The sequence below is a fragment of the Delphinapterus leucas genome, chromosome 19 (genome assembly GCF_059928025.1).
Source record: "Delphinapterus leucas isolate spDelLeu-1000000601 "Yukka" chromosome 19, BTC_Dleu_Yukka2, whole genome shotgun sequence".
Classification (NCBI taxonomy): Eukaryota; Metazoa; Chordata; class Mammalia; order Artiodactyla; family Monodontidae; genus Delphinapterus; species Delphinapterus leucas.
In genome coordinates this window covers 21,673,099-21,696,427 of record NC_143147.1, presented here as the reverse complement: position 1 = coordinate 21,696,427, position 23,329 = coordinate 21,673,099, and the positions used below count along the sequence as shown (strand labels likewise).

At 39.5% G+C, this 23,329-nt stretch overlaps 2 protein-coding genes across 11 annotated transcripts in view; one reads left to right on the top strand and one right to left on the bottom strand.

The window, feature by feature from the left end:
* NSRP1 (nuclear speckle splicing regulatory protein 1) overlaps nucleotides 1-18,860 on the top strand; it is an 82,175-nt gene extending 63,315 nt beyond the window's left edge. For 4 of the 7 annotated variants that reach the window (XM_022595539.2, XM_022595542.3, XM_022595540.3 and 1 more), the window contains one exon: nucleotides 1,038-2,557. In XM_022595539.2, the coding sequence (XP_022451247.1) occupies nucleotides 1,038-2,100 (1,063 nt within the window). In that variant the 3' untranslated portion in view covers nucleotides 2,101-2,557. Of the gene's footprint in view, nucleotides 1-1,037 lie in introns of all 7 variants that reach the window. The other 3 variants (XR_016388784.1, XR_016388783.1, XR_016388782.1) reach the window with 3 other exon arrangements.
* SLC6A4 (solute carrier family 6 member 4) overlaps nucleotides 13,786-23,329 on the bottom strand; it is a 35,386-nt gene continuing 25,842 nt past the window's right edge. For 3 of the 4 annotated variants that reach the window (XM_089899962.1, XM_089899964.1, XM_089899963.1), the window contains one exon: nucleotides 14,845-19,478. In XM_089899962.1, coding sequence (XP_089756088.1) covers nucleotides 19,158-19,478 — 321 coding nt within the window. In that variant the 3' untranslated portion in view covers nucleotides 14,845-19,157. Of the gene's footprint in view, nucleotides 19,479-23,329 lie in introns of all 4 variants that reach the window. The other variant, XM_022595641.3, reaches the window with a different exon arrangement.

Here is a 23,329-nt window from a genome sequence, read left to right as displayed (position 1 = left end):
ATTCAGATAAGAGGGTCTGAGTCTTTGTTGCTAGGGAAAGAGGAGATGCAGGAGAATGGAATTAAGGATGAAGAGAAGGGATTACACCCCAACTACTAGGTTTTGATTGTAAAATTGATGAGAATTATGAGTCTCAGAAAGCATATTTGAAGACTGAAATTTTTGAATGAAAAATTAGAGTTTCATCTGGAACTGTTGTGAGGCCAGCCGTGAAACTTCATAATGTCATGTAGTAGTTGCAATTTCCAGAGTCTAATAATAGAATTCCTAACTATTAGTGAGTCCTTTAGCCAAGACACTTTTGCCAGCAATTGCTAGAGAGCCATAGTTGTTGCTTTGTTTGTTTGGTAAGTGATTAGTGAGAATAAATGTGTAATGTAAATAAATTAACCATGCTTATTGGCTGGGAAAATGTAGGTGATGTAAACAGTGTTAATGTAACTGATCGTAATAGCTGGATAGATTCTCATATTTCCATTTTGTTGTAAAAGATGCCAAGGGGTAGAGCAGGATGCTGGTGCCTTTTCAGTCATGAGAGGGATTATTTAGTGATATTTAGAATTAGGTTTTGTCACCATTTTGCTGTGAAAAAATTTATCTTCTTCTTCCAGGACTATTTTTAAATATTTTTAAAAATAAAATAAAAATCCAGTAAAGCCACAACTTGAACCTCATGTTGTAAACTAGTACTTATCTTCAGAATATATCTTTTCCCAATTATTCTTTGTCTGTGCTTGGCAAAAATGAAGACCTTGCACACACCCCTGCCTGAAGGTTCTAGTGGTCCATACAGAGAAGGGCTGATTTTTACTTTTTCATTTCTACCAATATTGAAAATATTCGGAATGGTTAGAAAATACTAGTTTGCAGATGTTTACAAGGTAAATAGACAGCAGCACCTTTTCAAATTTGGGATAATCAGAAGGTTTATATAGTATAGGTGTATTGACTTAAGTACTGATGAACTTTATATGAACGCTTCATTTATTTACTGTAATTGATAATGTAGCATTTTCTGTTACATTATTTTTCTTAAGGTCTGGGATAAAAGAAGAGAAATCAAAGGGATATTCCGATGAAGTAAGTTCAGAAGACAGACCAACACCTCATGAGAACTGCATTCTCCAAACTGTTGTGAAAGTAGAGGAAAACCCAGATGCAGACAGTGACTTTGATGCTAAGAGCAGTGAGGATGATGAAATGGAAGAAGATAATAAAGTGAACTGCAGAAGGGAAAAGGGCACAGAGACCTTAAAAAATGACTCCAGGCATCACAGAAGTCATACCCACTCACAGTCATCTAGTGAAGAAAGAGAGCATGGTACCAAATACCACACAAAAAGTTCCAAGTCAAGAGGACATGAGAAAAGGGAAGATCAGCACCAAGAGAGACAATCCAGGGAGGACAACTATTACACTGACCGTGATTACCAAAAAGAAAAGAAGGATTCCCATAGGCACAGAGAGGCCAGTTACAGAGATTCACACTGGAAGAGGCATGAACAAGAAGATAGACTGAGGGGAAGAGACCAGAGAGAAAGAAATGATAGGGAATGGAAAAGGGAGAAAGACAGGGAGAAATACCCCTCAAGAGAACAAGAAAGAGACAGACAACGAAATGATTATGACCGACACATTGAGAAAGGAGGAGAGAAGGAAGAGAAAAGCAAAGAAAAGGAAGAGCATATGAAAGCAAGGAAAGAAAGATATGAAAACAGTGATAAATACAGAGATAGAGAAAACCGAGAAGTAAGTGTTCAATCTTCAGAAAGAAATCAAGAAAGAAAGGAAAGCCCAAATTCTAGGGCAAAGGATAGGTTTCTTAACCAGGAAAGAGCCAATAAAATGAGAAACATGGAAAAGGACAAAGAAGGAAACACAGAGAAACCCTCTAGTTCTGAAACATCACTGGGAGCAAAACACAGATTCACAGAGAAATGCCAAGGGACTGGCAAAGAACAAGAGAGGCCACATGAGACAGCGAACAAGTTTGCAAAGCGGAGCAACGAAGAAACTGTAATGTCAGCGAGAGACAGATACTTGGCCCGGCAAATGGCACGGGTTAATGCAAAGACATATATTGAGAAAGAAGATGATTGATAACTGCCCCAATAGGAAGACCTATGGAAACACAGAAAATTATAATTCCTGGAAAATGTTGAGTGAACACATAAAGGAGTGTGTTAACAGTGGTTGGGAGGGTATTTTAAAATATATTTTCAAAATTCATTTTTGGTTTAGGTTTAAGTCAGAAGTCAATCCTTTTATCTTGAATGTTTAACTAAATTAATATATAATATTTACTTATAAATACCACATTCTTGGTTGTATTCAAGCAACCTAAAGAGAGTGCTGAATCCCCGTAGGTACTTAATGAGGAAAATTGGCTCCACTACAACCATTAAAAAATAATTTAAATAACTCTTCTATGTTGCATTTGTTGCAGGAGCTGTTTGTTTTATAAATGTCATGTTTCAGATAAAAATATGTGGATTTGAACAGAGAATATTGTTTTACTTTATGTTCTAAAATTTGTATTAAAGTGTAAAATACAGATCACACATCTTGTCTAAGCTTTTTAGCCCACAACATACTCACTTAAATGAAAATAAAAATAGTGATATATTTGTATGTTTAATTGATGCTTATATTTTATTTTAAAAATAATGTCATTCCTGTCATGCTGTAATTCCTCTTTTTTTAAATTAAAAATCACTTTAATTCTGAAACCCTAGCAAGTTAGTAAATTGGTTATGTGTATAAATCAGTTTTAGCTGAGGGTGAAAAGATGGAGATACCAGCCTAAAGAAATTACCTAAAGATCCAGGTGGCCTGTTTATGAACATGTCTTGTTTAATATACTCTAAAAAATATAGTACATCTTATTAGAGTTTCTATTTATATATCAAAATAAAACTAAAATTTCTGTACTAAGTCTTTGAAACTTAACCATTTGAAGTTATAAACTGTAAATAATTTATTCATGTGAAAAGGATGAATCATACGGAGAAAACAGTTCTCTTAACAGTCTTCCCATTAAGAAAGTGCTATTTTTATCTCTCATACTTCATGAAGAGTTACCACATTGTCTTATTTTAGAAGGATAAACGTAGTTTAGTAAGAATATTGTCTTTAAGAAAATATATATAAAAGATCAAATTTAGCATTCATAAATCATTTTGTTATACTTTTTAAACCAGAAAGGAAAAGTAGCAAGAAAGCTAATGCCTGTATCTCTTGACTGACATATTAAATATCAGCTACACCCTAATAATTTAAAATATATCAGTGACAGTGACAAACACTTCAAAAGCACTGACTTTGTGTACACAGAGGGGTGTAGCATAATGTAACTGTGAAAGAGTTAGGGTGAGATCATGGAAGACCATGAGTGACAGGCTAAAAATCTTCAACTTTGGTGGAGAATTGGATTCCTTTGTTAGGGTTGTCATACTAAAGCCATATATTGGGAAGATTTCATTTGACTATAGTATGCAAGATAAAGCCTAGGAGAAAGAGACTGGAGGTGGAGAGATCTGATAAGAAACTGTTGATTTCCCTCTCCCAGTAATTCAGAGACTCAAAGCAGCATGGATGGTTTAGATAGGAAAAGTTACATATTTAAAAAACAAAATTATTTAAGTGTAATTGATTTACATTGTGTTTCAGGTATATAGCATAGTGATTCAGTTTTTTTTTTTTAGATTCTATTATAGGTTATTAGAAGATAATGTAATTCCCTGTGCTATATAGTAAAGCATTATTGCTTATTTATTTTATGTACAGTAGTTTGTATCTGTTAATCCTATACTCTTAATTTGTCCCTCCTGTCCTCCCTCTCCCCTTTGGAAGCCATAAGCTTGTTTTCTAGGTCTATGAGTCCTTCTGTTTTGTATGTAGATTAATTTGAATTATTTTTTAGAGTCTACATATAAGTGATACAGTATTTGTCTTTCTCTGACTTCACTAAGCATGTTCTTCTCTTGGTCCACCCATGTTGCTGCAAATGGCAATATTTTATTCTTTTTTATGGCTGAGTAATATTCCACTGTGTATATATACTACATCTTCTTAAGCCAGCCTGTTGATGGGCACTTGAGTTGTTTCCATGTCTTGGCTATTGTAAATAGTGTTATGAACATTGGGGTGCATGTATCTTTTCCAAGTAGAGTTTTTGTTTTTATCTGGATGTATACCCAGGAGTGGGATTGCTGGATCATGTGATAGCTCTGTTACATAATACTTTTATTAACCAAGTTTGACATAACTCAGGGAGAAACTGCAAATTAAGGATTTCTTCTCTCTCCTTCCCCAGATGTACAGATGTTTTTGCCTCTTTGGCATTCACTCCCCCATTTCTGAGAATAGTGCCTTGATTTTCACTTGGGAAAGTACCCTTCACTACTCTTAGTCCAGTGTTTCAAATGGGGCTGTAAGAGCTCCAGGAAGGTATGTGACTCAAGATAGGCCAATTCTGAGACTTGTCATAACTTAAAGTGATGTTTTCCAGTAGAATTCTAGACTGTGAAGATGAAGTAATTCCAGAGTTACATGGGAAAATGAGTGCCTGACTGCCTGACAGAATAAAGCCCACACAAAAGAAAACAGAAATGAGAGGTGAGAAGGACAAAGATCTGATGATTGCTTTTGAAACTTTGGCTCTAGTAGATCATATTTCGATATTTAAACCAGTATTTTTCTCTTGGGCTGATTGGATTTGGATTTCTACCAAAAAAGCCCTATTTGACACAAAAAGGTTCCACCTCTGATAAGTCTGTGCCAAAAATCACCAGAATATTCTTAGTAAGCTTTTAAAAGTTGTAGGATAACAAACATAAAGAAAAGTCCATATATCATGAGTACATAATTTAATGGATTTACACAGTGAACATACCCAGTTCAAAAAGAGACCATTACCTGCCCCACAGAAGCTCCCCTCAAACCATTTCCCAGTGTATTCCCTGCCTTTAACACCATAGATTAATTTTGCTTGTTTTCTTGATTGTATAATATTTATCCATCTACTGTTGATGGCCATTGAGTTATTTCCATTTGGGGGTTATTATGAATAATGCTTCTAGGAACATTCTTACATTTGTCTTCTAGTATGTACATATATATGTTTTGATTGGGTAGGTCCTAGGAATGGAATTGCTGATCCATAGGGTAAGTATGTGTTCATAATAATAGGTAATGTCAGTTTTCCAAAATAAACTTCAATGTATGAGAGTTACAGTTGCTTCACATTCTTGCTTACACTTGTAATTGTTTAACCTTTGTCTTTTTGTCCTTTAATTTGAGCCGTTCTGGTGGGTGTGGTGGTATCTCATGGTTTTATTTTGGGGTTCCCTGATGACTTTCATATTTATTAGCATTTTGATATCATTTTTGAAGTATCTGTTTCTTTTGCCTGTTGTTTTTTAATTTTATTTATTTTTGGCTGCGCTGGGTCTTTGTTGCTGCGTGTAGGCTTTCTCTAGCTGCGGCTAGTGGGGACTACTCTTCGTCGTGGTGCGCAGGCTTCTCATTGCAGTGGCTTCTCTTGTTGCAGAGCATGGGCTCTATGCGCGGGCTTCAGTAGTTGTGGCGCACGGACTTAGTTACTCTGCGGCCTGTGGGATCTTCCCGGACCAGGGCTTGAACCCGTGTCCCCTGCATTGGCAGGTGGATTCTTAACCATTGTGCCACCAGGTAAGTCCTGCCTGATTTTTTTTTTTTTTTGTGGTACACGGGCCTCTCACTGTTGTGGCCTCTCCCGTTGCGGAGCAACAGGCTCCGGGCGCGCAGGCTCAGCGGCCATGGCTCACAGGCCTAGCCAGTCTGCGGCATGTGGGATCTTCCCGGACCGGGGCACGAACCCGTGTCCCCTGCATCAGCAGGTGGACTCCCAACCACTGCGCCATCAGGGAAGCCCCTGACAATAGTTTTTTGACCTGGGTGGTAGTTACTTGGCTGTTCACTCTATCAATTGTAAATGTGTTTTATATATTATTCTGTATGCATAAGATATCTCACAGTAAACATTTTTGTAATTTAAGATTTTTAATATATGATGGAGGAGTGTTGGCCATGCTGGTTAATCTTAGTCATTTCTATAGGAAGAATATGTAGATGTTGATTAGTCAAATGGCTTATGCACAGGGCAGCAGTTCTTTGATAACGAATTATTTGGAGCAGTATAAACAAGGGGTTCATTATATTTGTTGCTAGATACGTGTTCTTTTAAATATATGAGGTCTAAAATAATGTACTTAAAAGAAATTATTATGAATTGGTAAACAGCTGTTCCTGTGATTCAGTGTCTTTAATTTTCCTTCTCCCTCCCCTTGTTTACTCCTGTTCCAATCATACCAATTACACAGTGCTGTTTCAAGGTGACCGTGCCTTCTCACATACTAATCGCTTTGCCTGGAAAGTCATGTTTCTGCCTAACTCCTTATTTTTAAAACTGAAGTGTGATTGCCTCCAGAAAACCTCTTATAATACCTTTCTTTGTTTCAGCCACACCTCTGTTTCCTTTTAATTCTGTGGGTAATACCATCACAGCATTATGGTATAATGATTGTATGTTAGTTGTTGGAAGGCAAAGATCTGGCCTCAACTTTGTATGCCCAGTACCTACTATAATAGCTGGCATGAGTGAACGTTTAGAAAAGTTTTTACTTCATTGTTTTAACTTCATTTACTTTAATATCTGTTAAGTATTTCTTAAAATTAGAATTTTAAAACAAGAATGAACTTAGAAATCATCTATAACCCCTCGAATTTAAAATGTTTTTAAGATGGTATGACATCAGGTTTAATAGCTGAGATTTGGAAATCTTGGGTCCACCACTTGCTGCATAATCTTGGACAAATTAAGTTCTCTGAACTTTATGTTTTCCTTATTTGTAATATGAGGATAATAAAAGGGTCTCTTTCATAAGACTGATGTGAGGATTGCTTGAAACAATGTATGTAATGCTGTGCCTGACGTTAGCACACAGTAAATACTAGTGTGTATATATATCATATGTATATATATTGTGTGTATGTATGTATATTATTACCCATGAGGAGATGGGGCCAGTAAAGTTGAGTGACTTAAATAAGGTTCCTTAGCTTGGTAGTGGATGAGAAAGGACTTGAGCTTGTCTTCTCAATTCTATCTGGTTGCTCTTAACACAGGTGCAGAAAAGTTTTTTTGCTTTTGGTAAAATGTATGACATGAGCCATACTTACTATGGAGGGAAACTAGACCAGACAAATGACATGAAGTATGCATTATTTTCATGTATTCAGCAAATTGGGGGCTATGTACCAGATATGCTAGAGTCTTCTTAATTGTGTTAAGAAGACAAAGCCTTAAGAATCAAAGGAATACTAAGCAGGAAAGATTTTGGAAAAAGAGTTTAGAGATACACTTTAATACTGAAGTTTCTGTCCTGGGAGATGCTTTGTCCAAGCTTTGCCCATCCCACTATACTGCTAATCCCATTCCTCTCTCTGCCCCTTAAGAAAATACTATGGCTTTCTTAGGCTATAATTGTAACAATTAATGAATGTAAACTGGTCCTCTTCCTTTTTCACCATCCCTTCCCTAACAATTCAATCCAAAAGCCATTAAGTGGGGCTGAGCAAGGTAAAGCTATCATGACCCAGAGCTGGGTGTCACTAAAACACAGTGAAGAGCATCGTGAAGGAGCAGCCCAAATGAATGTGAGGGGTAATCCATGCAGAAAGGAGGTCCATTCAGGATATCTGAGCCCAAGTGGTGGAGGGGGAGGCATCTGTGCAGTGGATGGTGATGGTGACTGCCCACCAAGGGATGTCAGCTTGAGCACGGTGAGAAGGGCATTTGTACAGGGACAGTCCCAGCATAAGGTGTCAGAACCTGAATGGGGTAAAAAGGGCTATGTAGGGCTTCCCTGGTGGCGCAGTGGTTGAGAGTCCGCCTGCCGATGTAGGGGACACGGGTTCGTGCCCCGGTCCGGGAGGATCCCACATGCCGCGGAGCGGCTGGGCCCGTGAGCCATGGCTGCTGAGCCTGCGCGTCCGGAGCCTGTGCTCCGCAACGGGAGAGGCCACAACAGTGAGAGGCCCGCATACCAAAAAAAAAAAAAGGGGGGGTGGCTATGTAGACGGCAGTGACAGCAGCAATGGAATATTGCTTACATTCAGGGATATTGATCAAAAGTAAATATATTTGTTATAATGGGAGCCATGTTTCTCACTGCCCTAGAAGGGGTTATAAACATGAAGAGAGAAAATTAGAATGAACTTTGTAGTGTTGGTTTGGAACTGGAGTTACTGGTATAAACTCATATAGTTTTCAAGATAGAGAAATAATAATAGATGAAAATGTGTGTTTTTGTGCACACATGTGAGAAGACGGGATCAGTGACACTCCAATGAGCATACCTGGCACCTAGATCTCGGTTTCTAAATATATTCTTCACTAAAAGAAACCAGGACTTCTTGGAGAAATGGCTGTGGCAGAGAAAGTACAAGATGATACTGTAACATCTTACTCCAGAAGGTAAGGAAGTGAGTGTTCCAGGAGTGATGGGGACATGTCAAAAGGATACCGGAGCCAGCTTGAAAGGATTCTCACTGGCTAAATATGAAACCATTTGAGCATCAAAATGAATAATAATTGATTATAATCCATTGAATAAAATAAGAATCCGTAAAAAATGAAAGTTAGATGAGGAACAACAGTGTATTTGCACAGTCTGAGAGTAAACCCCCTACAAAATATTAATTACAAAACAAAAGGAATTTTACTTGGTGGAAAGTCTGGCAGATACCACCTTAATGAAGTGATTCAAGTTAATATCACCAGTATGGGGACAAAAATTGAATCATACTCAACCTGATAGAATGTGCTGAGAACACAACATCATTCCTGTGATATTTCTGCCAAAAATGTATGTTAGCTTGAATCTAATCATGAGTCAAGTATCAAATCAAATTGAGAGAAACTCTACAGAGTAACTAGCTTGTAATATTCAAAAGTGTCAAGTTCGTGAAACAAGGAAAGTCTGGAAAACTGTTGCAGACTGAGGGAGACAAAAGAGACATGAACGTGTGGTTCTAGACTGGAACCTTTTGGTAAAAGGACGTAATTGAATGGTGTCTGAGATTAGATGACAGTAATGTATCAATGTTACTTTCCTGATTTTGATGGTCCTATTGTGATTATGTAGGAGATGTCCTTGTTTGTTGGAAACACATCCTTCATGATTTTCCTTTTTGAATTTAGCATCTGTATTTTGGTTTCTATGGATGATGATTTTTTTTTAGTTAAGACGTTTTTTAAATCGATTTACAATGTTGTGTTGATTTCTGCTGTACAGCAAAGTGACTCAGTTATATATACATTCTTTTTTTTTTTAATTATTTATTTTTGGCTGTGTTGGGTCTTCACTGCTGCATGTGGGCTTTCTCTAGTTGCGGCGGGCGGTGGATACTCTTCGTTGCCGTGCGCAGGCTTCTCATTGTGGTGGCTTCTCCTGTTGCGGAGCACGGGCTCTAGGTTCGTGGGCTTCAGTAGTTGTGGCTCACGGGCTTATTTGTTCTGCAGCATGTGAGATCTTCCCAGACCAGGGCTCGAACCTGTGTCCCCTGCATTGGCAGGCGGATTCTTAACCACTGTGCCACCAGGGAAGTCCCACATGCAGTGATGTTTTGGAGGATGTGTAAATGTTTTGACAATATACAGTTAAGATTTTTCTTTTAACCTTAAGAGTTTGGAAAGGTTTTTTTGGTTTTGTTCTGTTTTGTTTTTTAATGAGACAGAATCTATTCATCATGATGTTATGAGTTATTACAGTAATAGTTCACAACAAAAGGCATTTACTGATACCTTAAAATATAGTTTGGAACATTTATGACTAAACTGCATAAATGTATATATATGGGCATTTCATGCATCTTAAAGAGGGGACTCCTATTTTGTATAAATAAAACAGGTTTAATTCTGTCACTGAAGTTTAAAAATAAACACGTTTCATGTAAAAAGTAATGTTTCACGGAAAATTTCATATTATCACTGTTGACAGGTGAATAGTGGAAGAAATTTATTTTTCTTAGCTCTAAATAATGTGGAAGAAGAAAGGAAAGATGAGGAAAAAAATACCATTTATATAATTCAACTAACTGTATATAATCCACACTTTGAAGCACCTCATCGATATGTTCAACACACAAAGTATCCTGAAAATGTTTTTTGTAAATCAAATCATATTTTAAATGCCACTGGAGAAATAACTGCAAATTCTTATGTAAAGTCCCTAATTTTATCCTTTAAACTTTGCATTTTTCATGTATCAAGTTTTAAGATAAGGTACACTTATCATATTAGAGTTTGAATAAGAATCAAATCGTTTTTTTTAAAAAAAACAGCAGATGTTCTTATTTATTTATGGAAATTTAGGTATTTTAGCATAGAGATGGGCTAGCTGCTCCTTCCTAAATATTTGTTGTTTGGACTGTCAGTGTTTACAAATTGTTAGAAATAAATTATCTACTATAATTGTAGTCTTCAGTTGTAGAACTGAAGGACTGAAATCATCTTTTCTCTCTCCTAAATGATAAGGTTCTTCTTAGTTCAGCAGACATAAAACTTTCTTCTGATGACATGCCCCACCAATGCACACTGGTTCCAAATTAGATTTGGCCAATGAAATAATCTCTTTTTGATAAGGGAAAAACCTGCATTGGTGGCAGAGCAATTTGGTGTGAATTTTATGATGTGTTGGTAAGAGAAATACAACCTGAAATTCCAATCGAAATATACTGTGAATTATTTCCAAAAAATAAAGACTTCTCCTGAAAAGATGATTTGTTTTGAAACACCTAACACCTAATGTAGAAACAGTACTGAATGAATTCTAACTGTATGTAACAAAAGGAAAGACATATTTAAGATTCCATCTTTTCCATTGTGGTAAATGCCTACTAAACAATTGAGAGGGGCATTATTTCATTCTAGGAGAGGAAATAAAACTTAAGCTCACCTTCCTTTAGAAACTTCCAGATCCCAAGAAAAGTAGAGAAATTAGCTAGGTTTGTTTCTGCCTCTAAATGTAGTTATCTGAACTTTAAAATATTGTCCTATCATTGAAATTTAGAGACAGTTAAGCAATGAGGGGAAAAGGTGATACTATAAAAAGTAAGAAAAAAAGATTGAGAGCTTTTAAAATAGTCCTTCCATGGAACTGAACGTGACAAATTTTAATAAATATCAGACTTATCTCTGATATTGAAGAAAAGAATTCAGAATGTTTCAAGTGGACCAGGAAAGCTTTCCACAGTGTAAGAATATTCCCTGTCTTAATGGGTTTCTTTCCATATTTGGATTTATAAATTTCAGTCTCTAACATACTTCTCAAGCAAGCATTTTCTAAGTTCCCCTTCCTAATTTAGAGCCTTTTGTGTAACTCTCCTTGCGTTTTTAAATAATGATGACTTTAAAGTATACAACTTCTGGGCTTCCCTGGTGGCGCAGTGGTTGAGAGTCCGCCTGCCGATGCAGGGGACACGGGTTCGTGCCTCAGTCCAGGAAGATCCCACATGCCGCGGAGCGGCTGGGCCCGTGAGCCATGGCCACTGAGCCTGCGCGTCCGGAGCCTGTGCTCCGCAACGGGAGAGGCCACAACAGTGAGAGGCCCACGTACTGCAAAAAAAAAAAAAAAAAAAAAGTATACAACTTCTTCCACTTAGCATAGGACTATTTTGCTTTTATTGCTTTATGGGGATGACAGGTTGTAGTATAGTCTCTCTGAGGAATCTGCTATTTCACTTCCCCATCCATCTCTGACAATAAAAGAAAAAAGGGAGGGTAGAAAATGCCTTCTGAATACTGCCTTATTTAATAATATCTTAAGCACCAGATGTTGATTTATGAGCAAAGAGACATGCTATGAAAGGAACCAGGTGTGGATTGTACCACTGGGTAGCTAAGCATTGTCTAAAATGTGTAAGAACAGCACAGTTAAGCCACTGCATTCCATGGTTTTAAGCTTTGCTTGACAGTGACCTCCAAATCAGTTATACAACAGATACAATGTATCAGGTCAGCCTTTCCTAATTATCAAAAGAATATGGTTCTAATTCTAGGAGAATAATCTCCCTTTTAAGGGGTCAGGGTGGGGTGGGTGAATTAAATGGAAATTCATACTTACACTTAAATATTGAGGTTGGTGGCACCAAATTAACAAGTTTCCTAAAAAGCAGGGACGATGAGAGAGTGACTCACCTCAAGAATAACTTTTTGCCTTAATTTGAGATTATTTGGTTTGATTGTTATTGTTTGATTTTGGAGCTAATACATTGACTTTGGGTTTGTTGGGGTCTTTGCATCCATCTCTACATGGGGCAGCCAGGGCAATGAATTTAGGTTACAAGTCATATGCATTCCACACAACAAATGGAATAAGTTTTAAATGGGTTGCAAGTTTTTTGGAATAAAGATGAATTCTTTGGACTCCATTACATGTCAACATATAGGAACAACCTCAATCAACTGAACTGCCTCCATGCCTTTGTTTGTGTCTTGCCTATTTCTCAGGTATTTCTCACTAATAAAATCACAGAAAAAAAATTAACTTCAGTACTTAAATAACTTTACAATTCATTCCATTTTTATTTTTTACTTTTATGTAAATGCTACATTAGATGTAAAAGGTCTTTAAAAGATTATTTTAAAGTCCATTTACCAACTCAAGTTTTCCTTAAAAAAAACATCCATGGTATAGTATTGATAAATAGGGGTCAAGTAAATGCAAACTATGCTGAGGAGAGATGTTGGATTTTTTCCTGTCTAGTGACATTTGAAATTTTTCAAAACACCTGTATAACACCTGGCTTGACAAAACTTTGTTTGAAAAAGTGCTTTTTAAAAAATGATATCTTTGGAAAATGCATAAGTGTGTGGGATGGGGAGAATACATATCTGAATATATTTATAAAGCAAGTTCTTAAATTTGCAAAGCTGTTTACCACTGAATACGCTGCCACTTATATAACCTCTCTCCTTTCAGCATGCTAGAAAGCAAAGAGAAGACATGAGGTAGCAGGAAGGAATGAAAGAGTGAAGATAATGAAGGTAGGTCAGTTAAGAGTCATTTTTAAATCCCCCTCTCTTTTCCTCTAATATTTTGGGAAACTTCTCAGGAGCTAACATCTATGAGGAAAATATTCTGCTAGGAAAAGCAAAGAATCAGCAATAGAAGAATGTAGGGGGAATACAGGAAGATGGCCAGGGAATATTGTTGGGGAAAGGAAGCCAAGGGAGGAAGCTCTATAATTGGATTAAACTAGGCTTCTGCTATATAGATCTTTCTATAAGGTTAGGATTAAGTTAGATTTATATAGAGGACTGATGTGATATGGGGCCAGATCATTGAGTCCTTTTATCATTGACTAGGCTTTACTCCCTTTAAGATTTTGGTAAGGAAATCTCATACTACAAGGTAAAATTTGCTTCTCTACCAATGCATCTGAGAGTCCCAAGCCACTGAAGGTCAAATATACTTGATCTGTATTAAGGGTTTTATGTGGCGTGTAAGGTTATTCACTTAACTGACCCTTTTCCAATCAGGCTTACTTAGACTCAGTCTTGAAAATTATCTGGAGGGCTCAGTATCCTGGTAGCCAACCAGGAAGGGTCAAGCGGTTGGGAGGAGGTTCATTTAAGGCTAACCCAGATTCTCCAATTACTTTTGGGTTGAGGATGACCTTGGTTTAGGTCAGGGTACCAGAGCTCTACACTCTGTGAAAATTCGATTTATCCACTCTTCACAGAGCCAAGTAACCTTAATGGTTAAACTGAGTCATTTGAAGTAGACAGAGCTTAAACCAGATAGTCAACTGAACACTGAAGATGCATTTATCAATATTCATCTTCAAAGTAGTTCATAGCCAAGCCACAGTGACTAATGAAATAGGCCAGATTTGCCTGTGGAACATTATCCTGAATGTTTAGCAGAGAGAGACAAGAAGATGGCAGTGAAGTGCAAGAAATACTAAAGCATGGCCCATAAAGGAAGATGTATGGGCTAAAGTTCATTGGAAAAGGAGCGGGTGGCAGAGTGTGTTGTAGTAATTATACCCTTCAAATAATAACATACATACAAATTTCAGTAGGTGGAATTTGTTAATGTAGGAAAAACTAGAGGAAATTCATAAAGTTTGTAATGGGCCCAAAGTATTAGAATGGAGATAGGGATACACTGGAACAACAGTATACACAAACACACATGCTCACATGTACACATTATTTTTCAGCTTAGCTTCTTACATCCTCCTCTCCTGACTCCAGAGCAGTACACAGGTTACAGGGTTCTAGTAGATTCCAGCTATAGTAGAATTCTATGCTACTCAGGAAATATATGGCTAGCAAGACAGTATCCCTGTTTTCTTCTAAATGGTTTATGCATTCATGAACAGTGAAACCTTTGGAAGCAAACGATGTTAAATACTGATGATAGTAACAAGGAATGATACAGGAGACTTTCACAGACTTGATCCTAAACCTAATCCTAACTGACGATATTGTGGTTTTCATCACCTCCATACACACCCTCCCACATCCAAAGCAGTCCACTTCAGCTGCATCACAGAGTCTAACATGATAACATGTCTGGGAGATTTCACAGAAATAAGTGGCTGGAGGCCATAAGAGTCTGGGCACCATAGTCTTTTGGGACTGTGTCTCTATGCAGAAGGCCCTTCCATCGGCAGGCTTAGCTGGCAGCTCATTGACTTAGAGGGGGAAGGCGAGGTGTGACTTGTCAGAACTGGAGGAAGAGCTTGTTGGGAAGCCATTTTCCTTTCATTGATGTTTTACACAGCGTTCAAGTGGATATCCCCACAGGGAATTTCTGTCGGTGTTTCTGGAGTGATACCTTTAATAAGACGCTGTTAGGAAGAAAACATGATGTTATAAATATTCTTATAATTTAACAGTTTAAATTTTTTTTCAATATTAATACAAAGGTTAAGTAGCATTTAAATGGCATTTAATAGTAAATTGGAATAGTCTTACTGACTTTCCTTAAGAAAGGAATCCGCAATTTATTCTCAAATATGGGTAAAAATGGCATATTCAGGAACTATATAAGCATCTGTAAACTAATTAAGAAAGTCATCATAACACTAATGGGAGAAATGATGGACCTTCAATAGAACCTCTGCTGGCCTGTAACATGCCTTTGATGGCCTGGGAAAGGGCATCCTTTTCTCTTGTCAGAGGAGGCTTCATGTGGCCCACAGGGCTTGGGAAGCAGAGTGAGCTCTGGATTCTGGCTCCCCCCACCTCAGCCATGCTCCTTGTGCCTGCATACATGCTACAGGCACAGTGCACAGTGCCATCAGCCACTGTAACAGCCAGGATGTTACTGATTTAATGAATTTACCTGTTAAGGAGCACTGGTTAGTTCATACAAGGGTGCAAATTATTACATAATTAAATTTTAAAAGATGTGCCCATTTAAATCATCATTCCTAAAGCAATCTCATGTTGATGTAGTACTTAGCACAGGGAAAAGGCTGAGAATTTTTACTTTAGAAACAGCTGAGGTACACAGAAACTTTGGGACAGATCTGAAATATGCTTGGGCTTGGGTATGAAATATACAGCCTGCCTTGCAAAACTTAGCATCAGTGACACGAAGCAGCTCAGGGATGTGGGGAGCACTGCAGAAGTGTAGAAGAAAATCTTTGTTAAGTAAGTAAGTTGCTCAGTAAAATCTTTGATGCCAAAAGTCTGTACATATGGTGAGCAAGGCAAAATTGGATCTGAAAGCATATTTTGATTTATTGATTTTAGGTGAAGCTCTGCTACTTGTCCTTTTTACTTTGGATTGAAAAAGTATGTAGTCCCCTTCAGTTTTTTTTATTTCCTGGTTCAGTTTTTTTATTTCCTGGTTTTATTTCCTGGTTCTGGGGGTTGATTCTTCTTTAGGGAGCAGGGCCTATGGAATTTTAAAAGTTCCCATTCTCATAGGTAATGAAGTTCACAAAATTGTACATGTTGTGTTCCTAATGACCTTAATATTTCAAGAACTAAAATCTCACACTGGAAATCCATTTAAAAACGAGTTGCTGCAGTGTTCATCAACTACCTGGACATGTCAAGTCATAGAAAGCAAAATTTCACAAACCATCCTTTCCCATAGATGAATCTGTAACCCATAACTGATTAAGGAGAATTAGGCCTTGCTAATTGGGAACTGGACACATCACTCTAACTAGGGTAGAGGCAAGACCCACAGTAACCAACACTGTAAAGTAGAACATTTGGCTTTTGTGCCCTAGCCCCCTCCTGCCCATTCTCCTGCCCTTCTGGCTGCTGATCTCCCCAAATGCCAGGTCCACCTTCGTCTTCCATATTTCAGCAGCATTCCAGTTGCCACGTTACTATCGCTCTCAAAATTTGCCAGTCCCTGGCCTTCTGCAAGGCAGTCATCTAAGCAATGGATCACTGTTGCCATCTTCATGAATGCTTACTTATTAGGGACCATCTTCCCAGTGTCTTTGTGCAGGTTACTAGGGGCTTCTGGGGGCAGTGACCTAATCCAGTTGATGACTCCAACCTTGAGGCTTCCAGGTTGCAGATGCACATGATAGCCTCCAAATTACAGGTGAGTAAGTGGTGGCTCACTCCACAAACTGTGGCCTTGTATATGGCTAGGGCCCAGAAGAGTTAAGAAATTTACTTTTTATTTTCTTTTTAACCATACCAAAATTTTATATGAGTTCTCCCTCCCTCATAGATAGAATGTTCAAGACCATCAAGTCTGGTATTCACAAAAAATTTTAGTCCCTTGGGGTGCTTGGCAAAAACATGGCATGCTTTATTCTTATCAGAAATTAAGCATGCACATAGGCATGTTAAGGCTTTTGAGAAATCCTGTAGTAAAGAGACCTAGTTACCTTGCCTTAATCCAGCATTCTCTAAAATTATTTGACCACGTAACCTTTTTCCCCCAGCAGTAACACTTATTGATATCCCATGGAACTACTACTACTCCTTAAAACATACTTTGGAAATGTTAATCCAATTCAATGAGCACATTTTAAAGGTGAAGAAACTAAGGCCCAGAGCAGGTAAATGACTTGCCATAGTCTTTTGCCTCCTAGGCCCCCTTGACCAGCTATATCATGATGCTTCCTGGTAACCCACTGTTTCCCATCTGGTGGCCTATGACAAACATGGCCCTGCAATCGGCCTTACCTCTACTACTAATGGATCTGAGCTCTGTTAATTATACACCGTTGGGTGGCATTTCCTTGTGGCTAACGGGGAATTTGCAAGAAAGATGATCAAGACTTGAGGTACAGTCTGTGACCAAAGAATACTGAAATTTATTAACCTAACTAGAGTTCCCACCCCTAACCTTGGCCTCTGGGTTTGAGTCAGCTGGGCCAGTGGACTATCATGACTGCCATAAAGGACAACCTGAAGGAGCAAGTACAATGACTTGTCTGAGCGTGTATTTCAGGCAGCACCAGAGTCCAAGCCCCTTTGGGAGGAATGAGGTTGTGATAGGACTGTTTTGGGTGTAGGAAATTAGTAACTCCTGGCAGAGTTACTAATTCTGTTCACCTAGAATTCAGTTTTTCTGTTTGGAAAAAGAAGCAATCTCAGTTCTTAGAAAAGAGATGATGTTTAATGGCCTCACGTTCTCTTGCTTCGTGTTTCTTGTGAAATGTTTTAGGAAGATGAGTATGATGATCTGATATTTAAGTTTTGTTTCTAAGAGTCCATAGACTAGCCCACCTATGCTCTCAGGTCATTATAGAGCACAGGTCCCTCTAGCTCTCCCCCAAATACCACTCTTCACCTTTGAGCTTGTCTCCTACAAAAGCATCCACCCACAGACTTCTAAGTGGCCGCTTCTTCAGGCTCTACTGCCACAGTAACCTTACTATGGCAAGAAGCACAACCAAACAAGTAACAACCCAAGCATTTTCGATTCTGGTAACATTGCTAGGAATCCTGGCAGCCTGAACACTAACTCTTGTCAGTACAGGATGAAAAGTGGCAACTCATCTCTCCCTAACCTCTAGAGCCAATTTCTACATTAGCAAACTATTAGTACCCTGAGGACACAAAAGAGAAGCTGCACCTAAACATGAAAGAGCATTGGACCAAAAACCAGAAGACTTGGATTCTGAGCCTCCCTGTACTGTGTATCCCTGGACAAGTCACTGAAATAAGGAAACTATGAGCAGCATTATTCCCTGACTCAGTATCTTTGTCTGCTAATGATACCTGCCCATCCACCTCACAAAGTATTTTGATAACAAAATAAAATAGTCTACATGAAGATGCTTTAAAATACATACAATCTTATACAAATTGTAAGATTCTGTTACTGAAATTTTTACAGCACATTATTCATTTACTGACATGAATCTTGCTAAAATGGCAACTTTTTTTTTCATTCCAGTGACTTGAACTAAAACTACGATATTGTTGCAACACCCTTATTTAGTGATTTTCAAAACAGCCCTTGTAGGGCTTCCCTGGTGGCGCGGTGGTTAAGAATCCGCCTGCCAATGCAGGGGACGTGGGTTCGAGCCCTGGTCCGGGAAGATCCCACATGCCGTGGAGTAACTAAGCCTGTGCGCCACAACTACTGAGCCTGCGCTCTGGAGGCCGCGAGCCACAACTACTGAAGCCTGTGCTCTAGAGCCTGTGCTCCGCAACAAGAGAAGCCAACGCAGCGGGAGGCCCACGCGCCACAACGAAGAGTAGCTCCCACTCGCTGCAACTAGAGAGAGCCCCCGTGCAGCAACCAAGACCCAACGCAGCCAAATAAATAAATAAATTTGTTTTAAAAAGCCCTTGTCACACTGCTGTTAGAAAATGACCACAGACATTTTCCATCATAATCTCCACTTAAACCAAGTGGATTTAATTTAAATCCACTTAAATCAAATTTGCGTTATTGCTCCAGACACCACTGATCTGATGTGCATGCCCAATGCCATGCAGGAGGCAAAGCAGTTTTCTGATATGTTTAGAATGCTATACACCAAGCTGTGTGCTATGGTGCATCCAGATGGCCAGCTCACTCTTTCGCCTTTGTACTTGAGGCTTATGGGAGATGCCTTAAGGTGATAGTGGCAGCTATTAGAGGCTACACGATGGTATAGTTATATAATTATATAAGACTAAGAGCCTCCTGGTGAATTCTTGTGGTGGACTTAACATCCTTTGAATAGAGCATAAGAAGAGAACCCTTTTCTCCCCAAACAGTTACCAATCTAAACACACACACACACACACACACACACACACACACACTAGCACATACCTCCTTAAGTGTCCCTGGAGTGATGATCAGCCGATAAGTTATATACATCGGGATGCAGATGAAAGATGAGGTTCCTATGCAGTAACCCAGGATGATGCTCCACTGAGGATAATTATACTGAAAAAGTCGTAGCTGTGGTGGGCTCATCAAAAAACTGCAAATGATGAACTAAAACAGAAATTCCAAGCAAGAAACATTAAAAATGTTTCACGATATCCACACAGAGACAGTCCATATACCACAAACACTGAACACTAAAGCTAAGACACTTTCAGGAAGTTGCCTAAGTGTGATATATCGTAGATTGAACTCTGACACAAAGAAGTCACTAATTTCTGTGCCTCAGCTGCCAACAATGAAGCGGTTAGGGGCTTTTCTTGATTTTCCTCCCTACCCCCACCTCAGCCCCTACAGTGGGGATGCCAAGGCCTCAGAAGGTTATTTAGGGGGGTTACAGCGCCCCTTTCAGGGCAAAGGAGAAGAGACGCATCCATCAGGAGTGGTTCAGGCCCGATTTGTGAGACAGTGGAGGAATAAACTGGGAGACTTCTCCATAGCTCCTGCCAGTCCTAGGGCTTCATATTTCTTTCTGCTTTGTTTTCATTTCCTCCTGCGTTTCTCTGCAGTGATTGTTTTTGGTAAGATGGAAGGCACCTAGGTCCAGGAGACATAATAAGGTTCTCAAGAGCTGGAGAAGACTCAGGCTCCTAGGTAAGTTCTTCTCCCCCCTTTCCTTGCATTAACCCCAGGCTAAGAACTGGGATTTCAACAAGGATGGCTCTGCCGTGAGGCATCTTGACAATAAATGACTGCCTGCCACAGGCCCTTGTAATGAAAGGAATAATGGAAGGAAAAAGCAGCTCAATACACTTTTGACGTGAAAATTCAGTGAAGATTCCGACCAAGAAAAATTCCATGGTGTGCTCCCAGTACTCGGTTTATGAGTTTTCTTATTTCAGTTTGGTTTCCAGAGACAGCGTAAATACCAGTTTTTGCCTAGTAACCGCTGTGCTGAAATCGTTATTGCTCTTGATTTAATTTTATCTTATTATTTCATAGTCATAAAGAAGACAGTAATGTAAATTATTTGTGGGCTTAAACATCTATTTATATCTTTTTTTTTCTTTCTCTTCACATAATAAAATGGGAAATTGTTAAACACACATTCATCTTCAGAACAGTGTTATCCTAAGTCCAGGAGGAAGCTTTCAAAACAGGAGCCCAGCCAATCGCAAACCTTTCTCTGGACAGACTCTCCTCAGCCCCAGACCCGGCTACTAAGAAAGGTAATTTTGAAACAGGGAAAGGTGGGGTCTGGTTAGGAGCCATCCCTGCTGTAACTCGTCTCATCTTGATGTCAGGTGTGTGAAACCTAATGCAGTTCAGGGAGGCCTCAAGCTCTCACTGTGGCCACTAAGTATTGCTCCAGACACCCCCTCGCACATCCCCACCTCCTCTTGCTCATAGACAATATTTTTCTTCTTTATAACTTGGCTTCAGTGAAAACGAATATTTTTAGTAAGCTACTAGTTGTTTACCTAAAGCAGCTTCAAAAAGCCCAAAGCAGGGGATCTGTTAAGTAAACCCAGAAGTGGAAGACAGATTTGCCTCCTCTTAATTGGGCCCTGGAGCACTTACCTTTAGAGGAAGTGAGTAGAGTGAACATCACAGGAATTATGTCATGTCCCTGAACCCAGATCTGTACCTGGGTTTTGCTGGGCACGGAAACTCATTGGCTGTACACCAAGAGTTCACCCAGTTTGCCAGACAACCACAGAAATGAAAATACTAAAAGCCTGGGGCCAGGACTAGGGTAAGGCATATGATACATTCACCTTGGGCACAACATTTAAGAGGATGTCAGAATTTCAGTAATCAAGAAATAATAATAATATAATATTTTAGTGCAATACTTTAAAAAGACAAGCTCTGACAGGGCCAGATTAGGGCAAGGTGAGTGAAGTGAGACATGCAAGTGTATGGTTGGATCCTGTATTTATTTAAAACGGTATTTTGTTCATCAGGGATTTTTTTTTTGCATTAATTTTGATTTTTAAAAACTACTGCATAAAAATAGTATTTATCGGGACTTCCCTGGTAGTCCAGTGGTTAAGACTCCATGCTTCCACTGCAGGGAGCAAGGGTTCGATCCCTGGTTGGGGAACTAAGATCCCACAAGCTGCGCGATGCAGCCAAAAAAAAAAAAAAAAAGTAGTATTTATCTTGACTACTGAGTTTTTTGGCACCCCCGGAAATTTTACGTCCAGGATGAGTGCCTTGCTTGCCTTTCCTGAGTCTCAGCCCTGAACATCATTCCCTCCCTGTGTGGAGAATATGAAAGTAGACAAACAAACAAACATGGCTTCTTCCCTCAGGGAACTAATCCAATCTCTCTCCTTCCTTTAAAAAACAAATGAAAAGATTTAAGTAGATTATCAAGAAGCACTGGTAACAATATAATAACCCATTTATGTCAGGACTTCTGCTTCTACTAATGGCAGATTAGTGATCCAGACCAACCCTCTCACTGAAAACAACTAAAATTTCTGGATTTAAAAATACATTGTTTTAAATTTACCAAAAAGCAACAGCAAGCTGACAAGGTAATAAGGAACTACCAGGCCAAGATCTAAAGGAATACTGGAGCCCACAGCACACACCAGAGTCCCCAGGCCCTGAGAGTATCTGCTGCTTGGGGCAAAGGTTGGCTTTGGTTCTGGAAACCTCCAGGGTCCAGGGGAACGGAAGTCAAGGAGGGATTCTGGGGTAGAGAGAGACGTGTGCAGCATTATGGAGGCAAGAATGAGCACGCTGTCCATCTTATAGGTTAACATCGAGATGTGCAGGTACAGAAAAGCACAAAAAATAAAGAACCACCCCGAGGGCTTCCCTGGTGGTGCAGCGGTTGAGAGTCCGCCTGCCGATGCAGGAGATGTAGGTTCGTGCCCCGGTCTGGGAAGATCCCACATGCCGTGGAGCGGCTGGGCCCGTGAGCCATGGCCGCTGAGCCTGCGCGTCCGGAGCCTGTGCTCCACAACGGGAGAGGCCACAACAGTGAGAGGCCCGTGTACCGCAAAAGAAAAAAAAAGAACTACCCCGAGAAAGTCAAACTAGAATGCAAAAAGGGTTGTTTTGAAAGAAGGGGAAGGCACAGATGCATACATGTCCTATGATGAAATGGATGGTCCAGATATCCTAATAAGCTGGAGCTGGACTGAAGGAACAGTCTCTGGCTCTAAAAGACCAAAAAGCTCCCCCCACCCCAAATCAAGTTACAGATAAATGAAAGAACGGAGAGTAATCCCTGCTGATGTGCACGGAGTCACTTTACCCCAGGCTACCTCAGAGTGCACTTGGGATGTTAGCATGGTACTTATCCATCTTTGGGCAAACATCTCCTTCAGACGGGTACCAGGAGGGAAGTAGGGGCACACGCAGCAAGGCTGGAGTCAGCACTGAACACGTCCTGGCAAACAGGCAACCCTTGGAGCTGAGCTCTCTCATTCTACAATGAATGGATTCTACTTTTGACTCAGATCTACACCTGAGAAACCTGGTGGGGGGTGGGGGTGGTCTTTAAGAAAATGAATACAGAATTACTAGGACCCTTGTTAGGTCCTTCATGAGCAGCACAGTAGATACTTCCCCGGCCTTGAACAGTTCTTGTCATGTGACCTTGGACCCTAAACCTCAGTTTCTCTGAACGTGTGAAATGGGGAACTAGAACTCTACGTCACAGAATTGTGAGAGTTGAAACAGCAGTGGGTGTTACGTTCAGTGTAAAGTCCGGCCTGGCACTCACTGCTCAATGAACGTTATGTGTCATTATCACAGAGCAGGGGAGGGATGAAATATGTGACAGAAACCAGAAGAGTGGTTAACTATGGGGGCACAGTGACTGGGAGGGGACTCAAGAGGGGCTTGTGAAGTACTGGTCATGTGTTTCTTGGTATGGTTTTAGCTACAAAATGGTGCTCAGTTTATAGAATTTCACTGAGATGTACACTTGTGATTTGCAC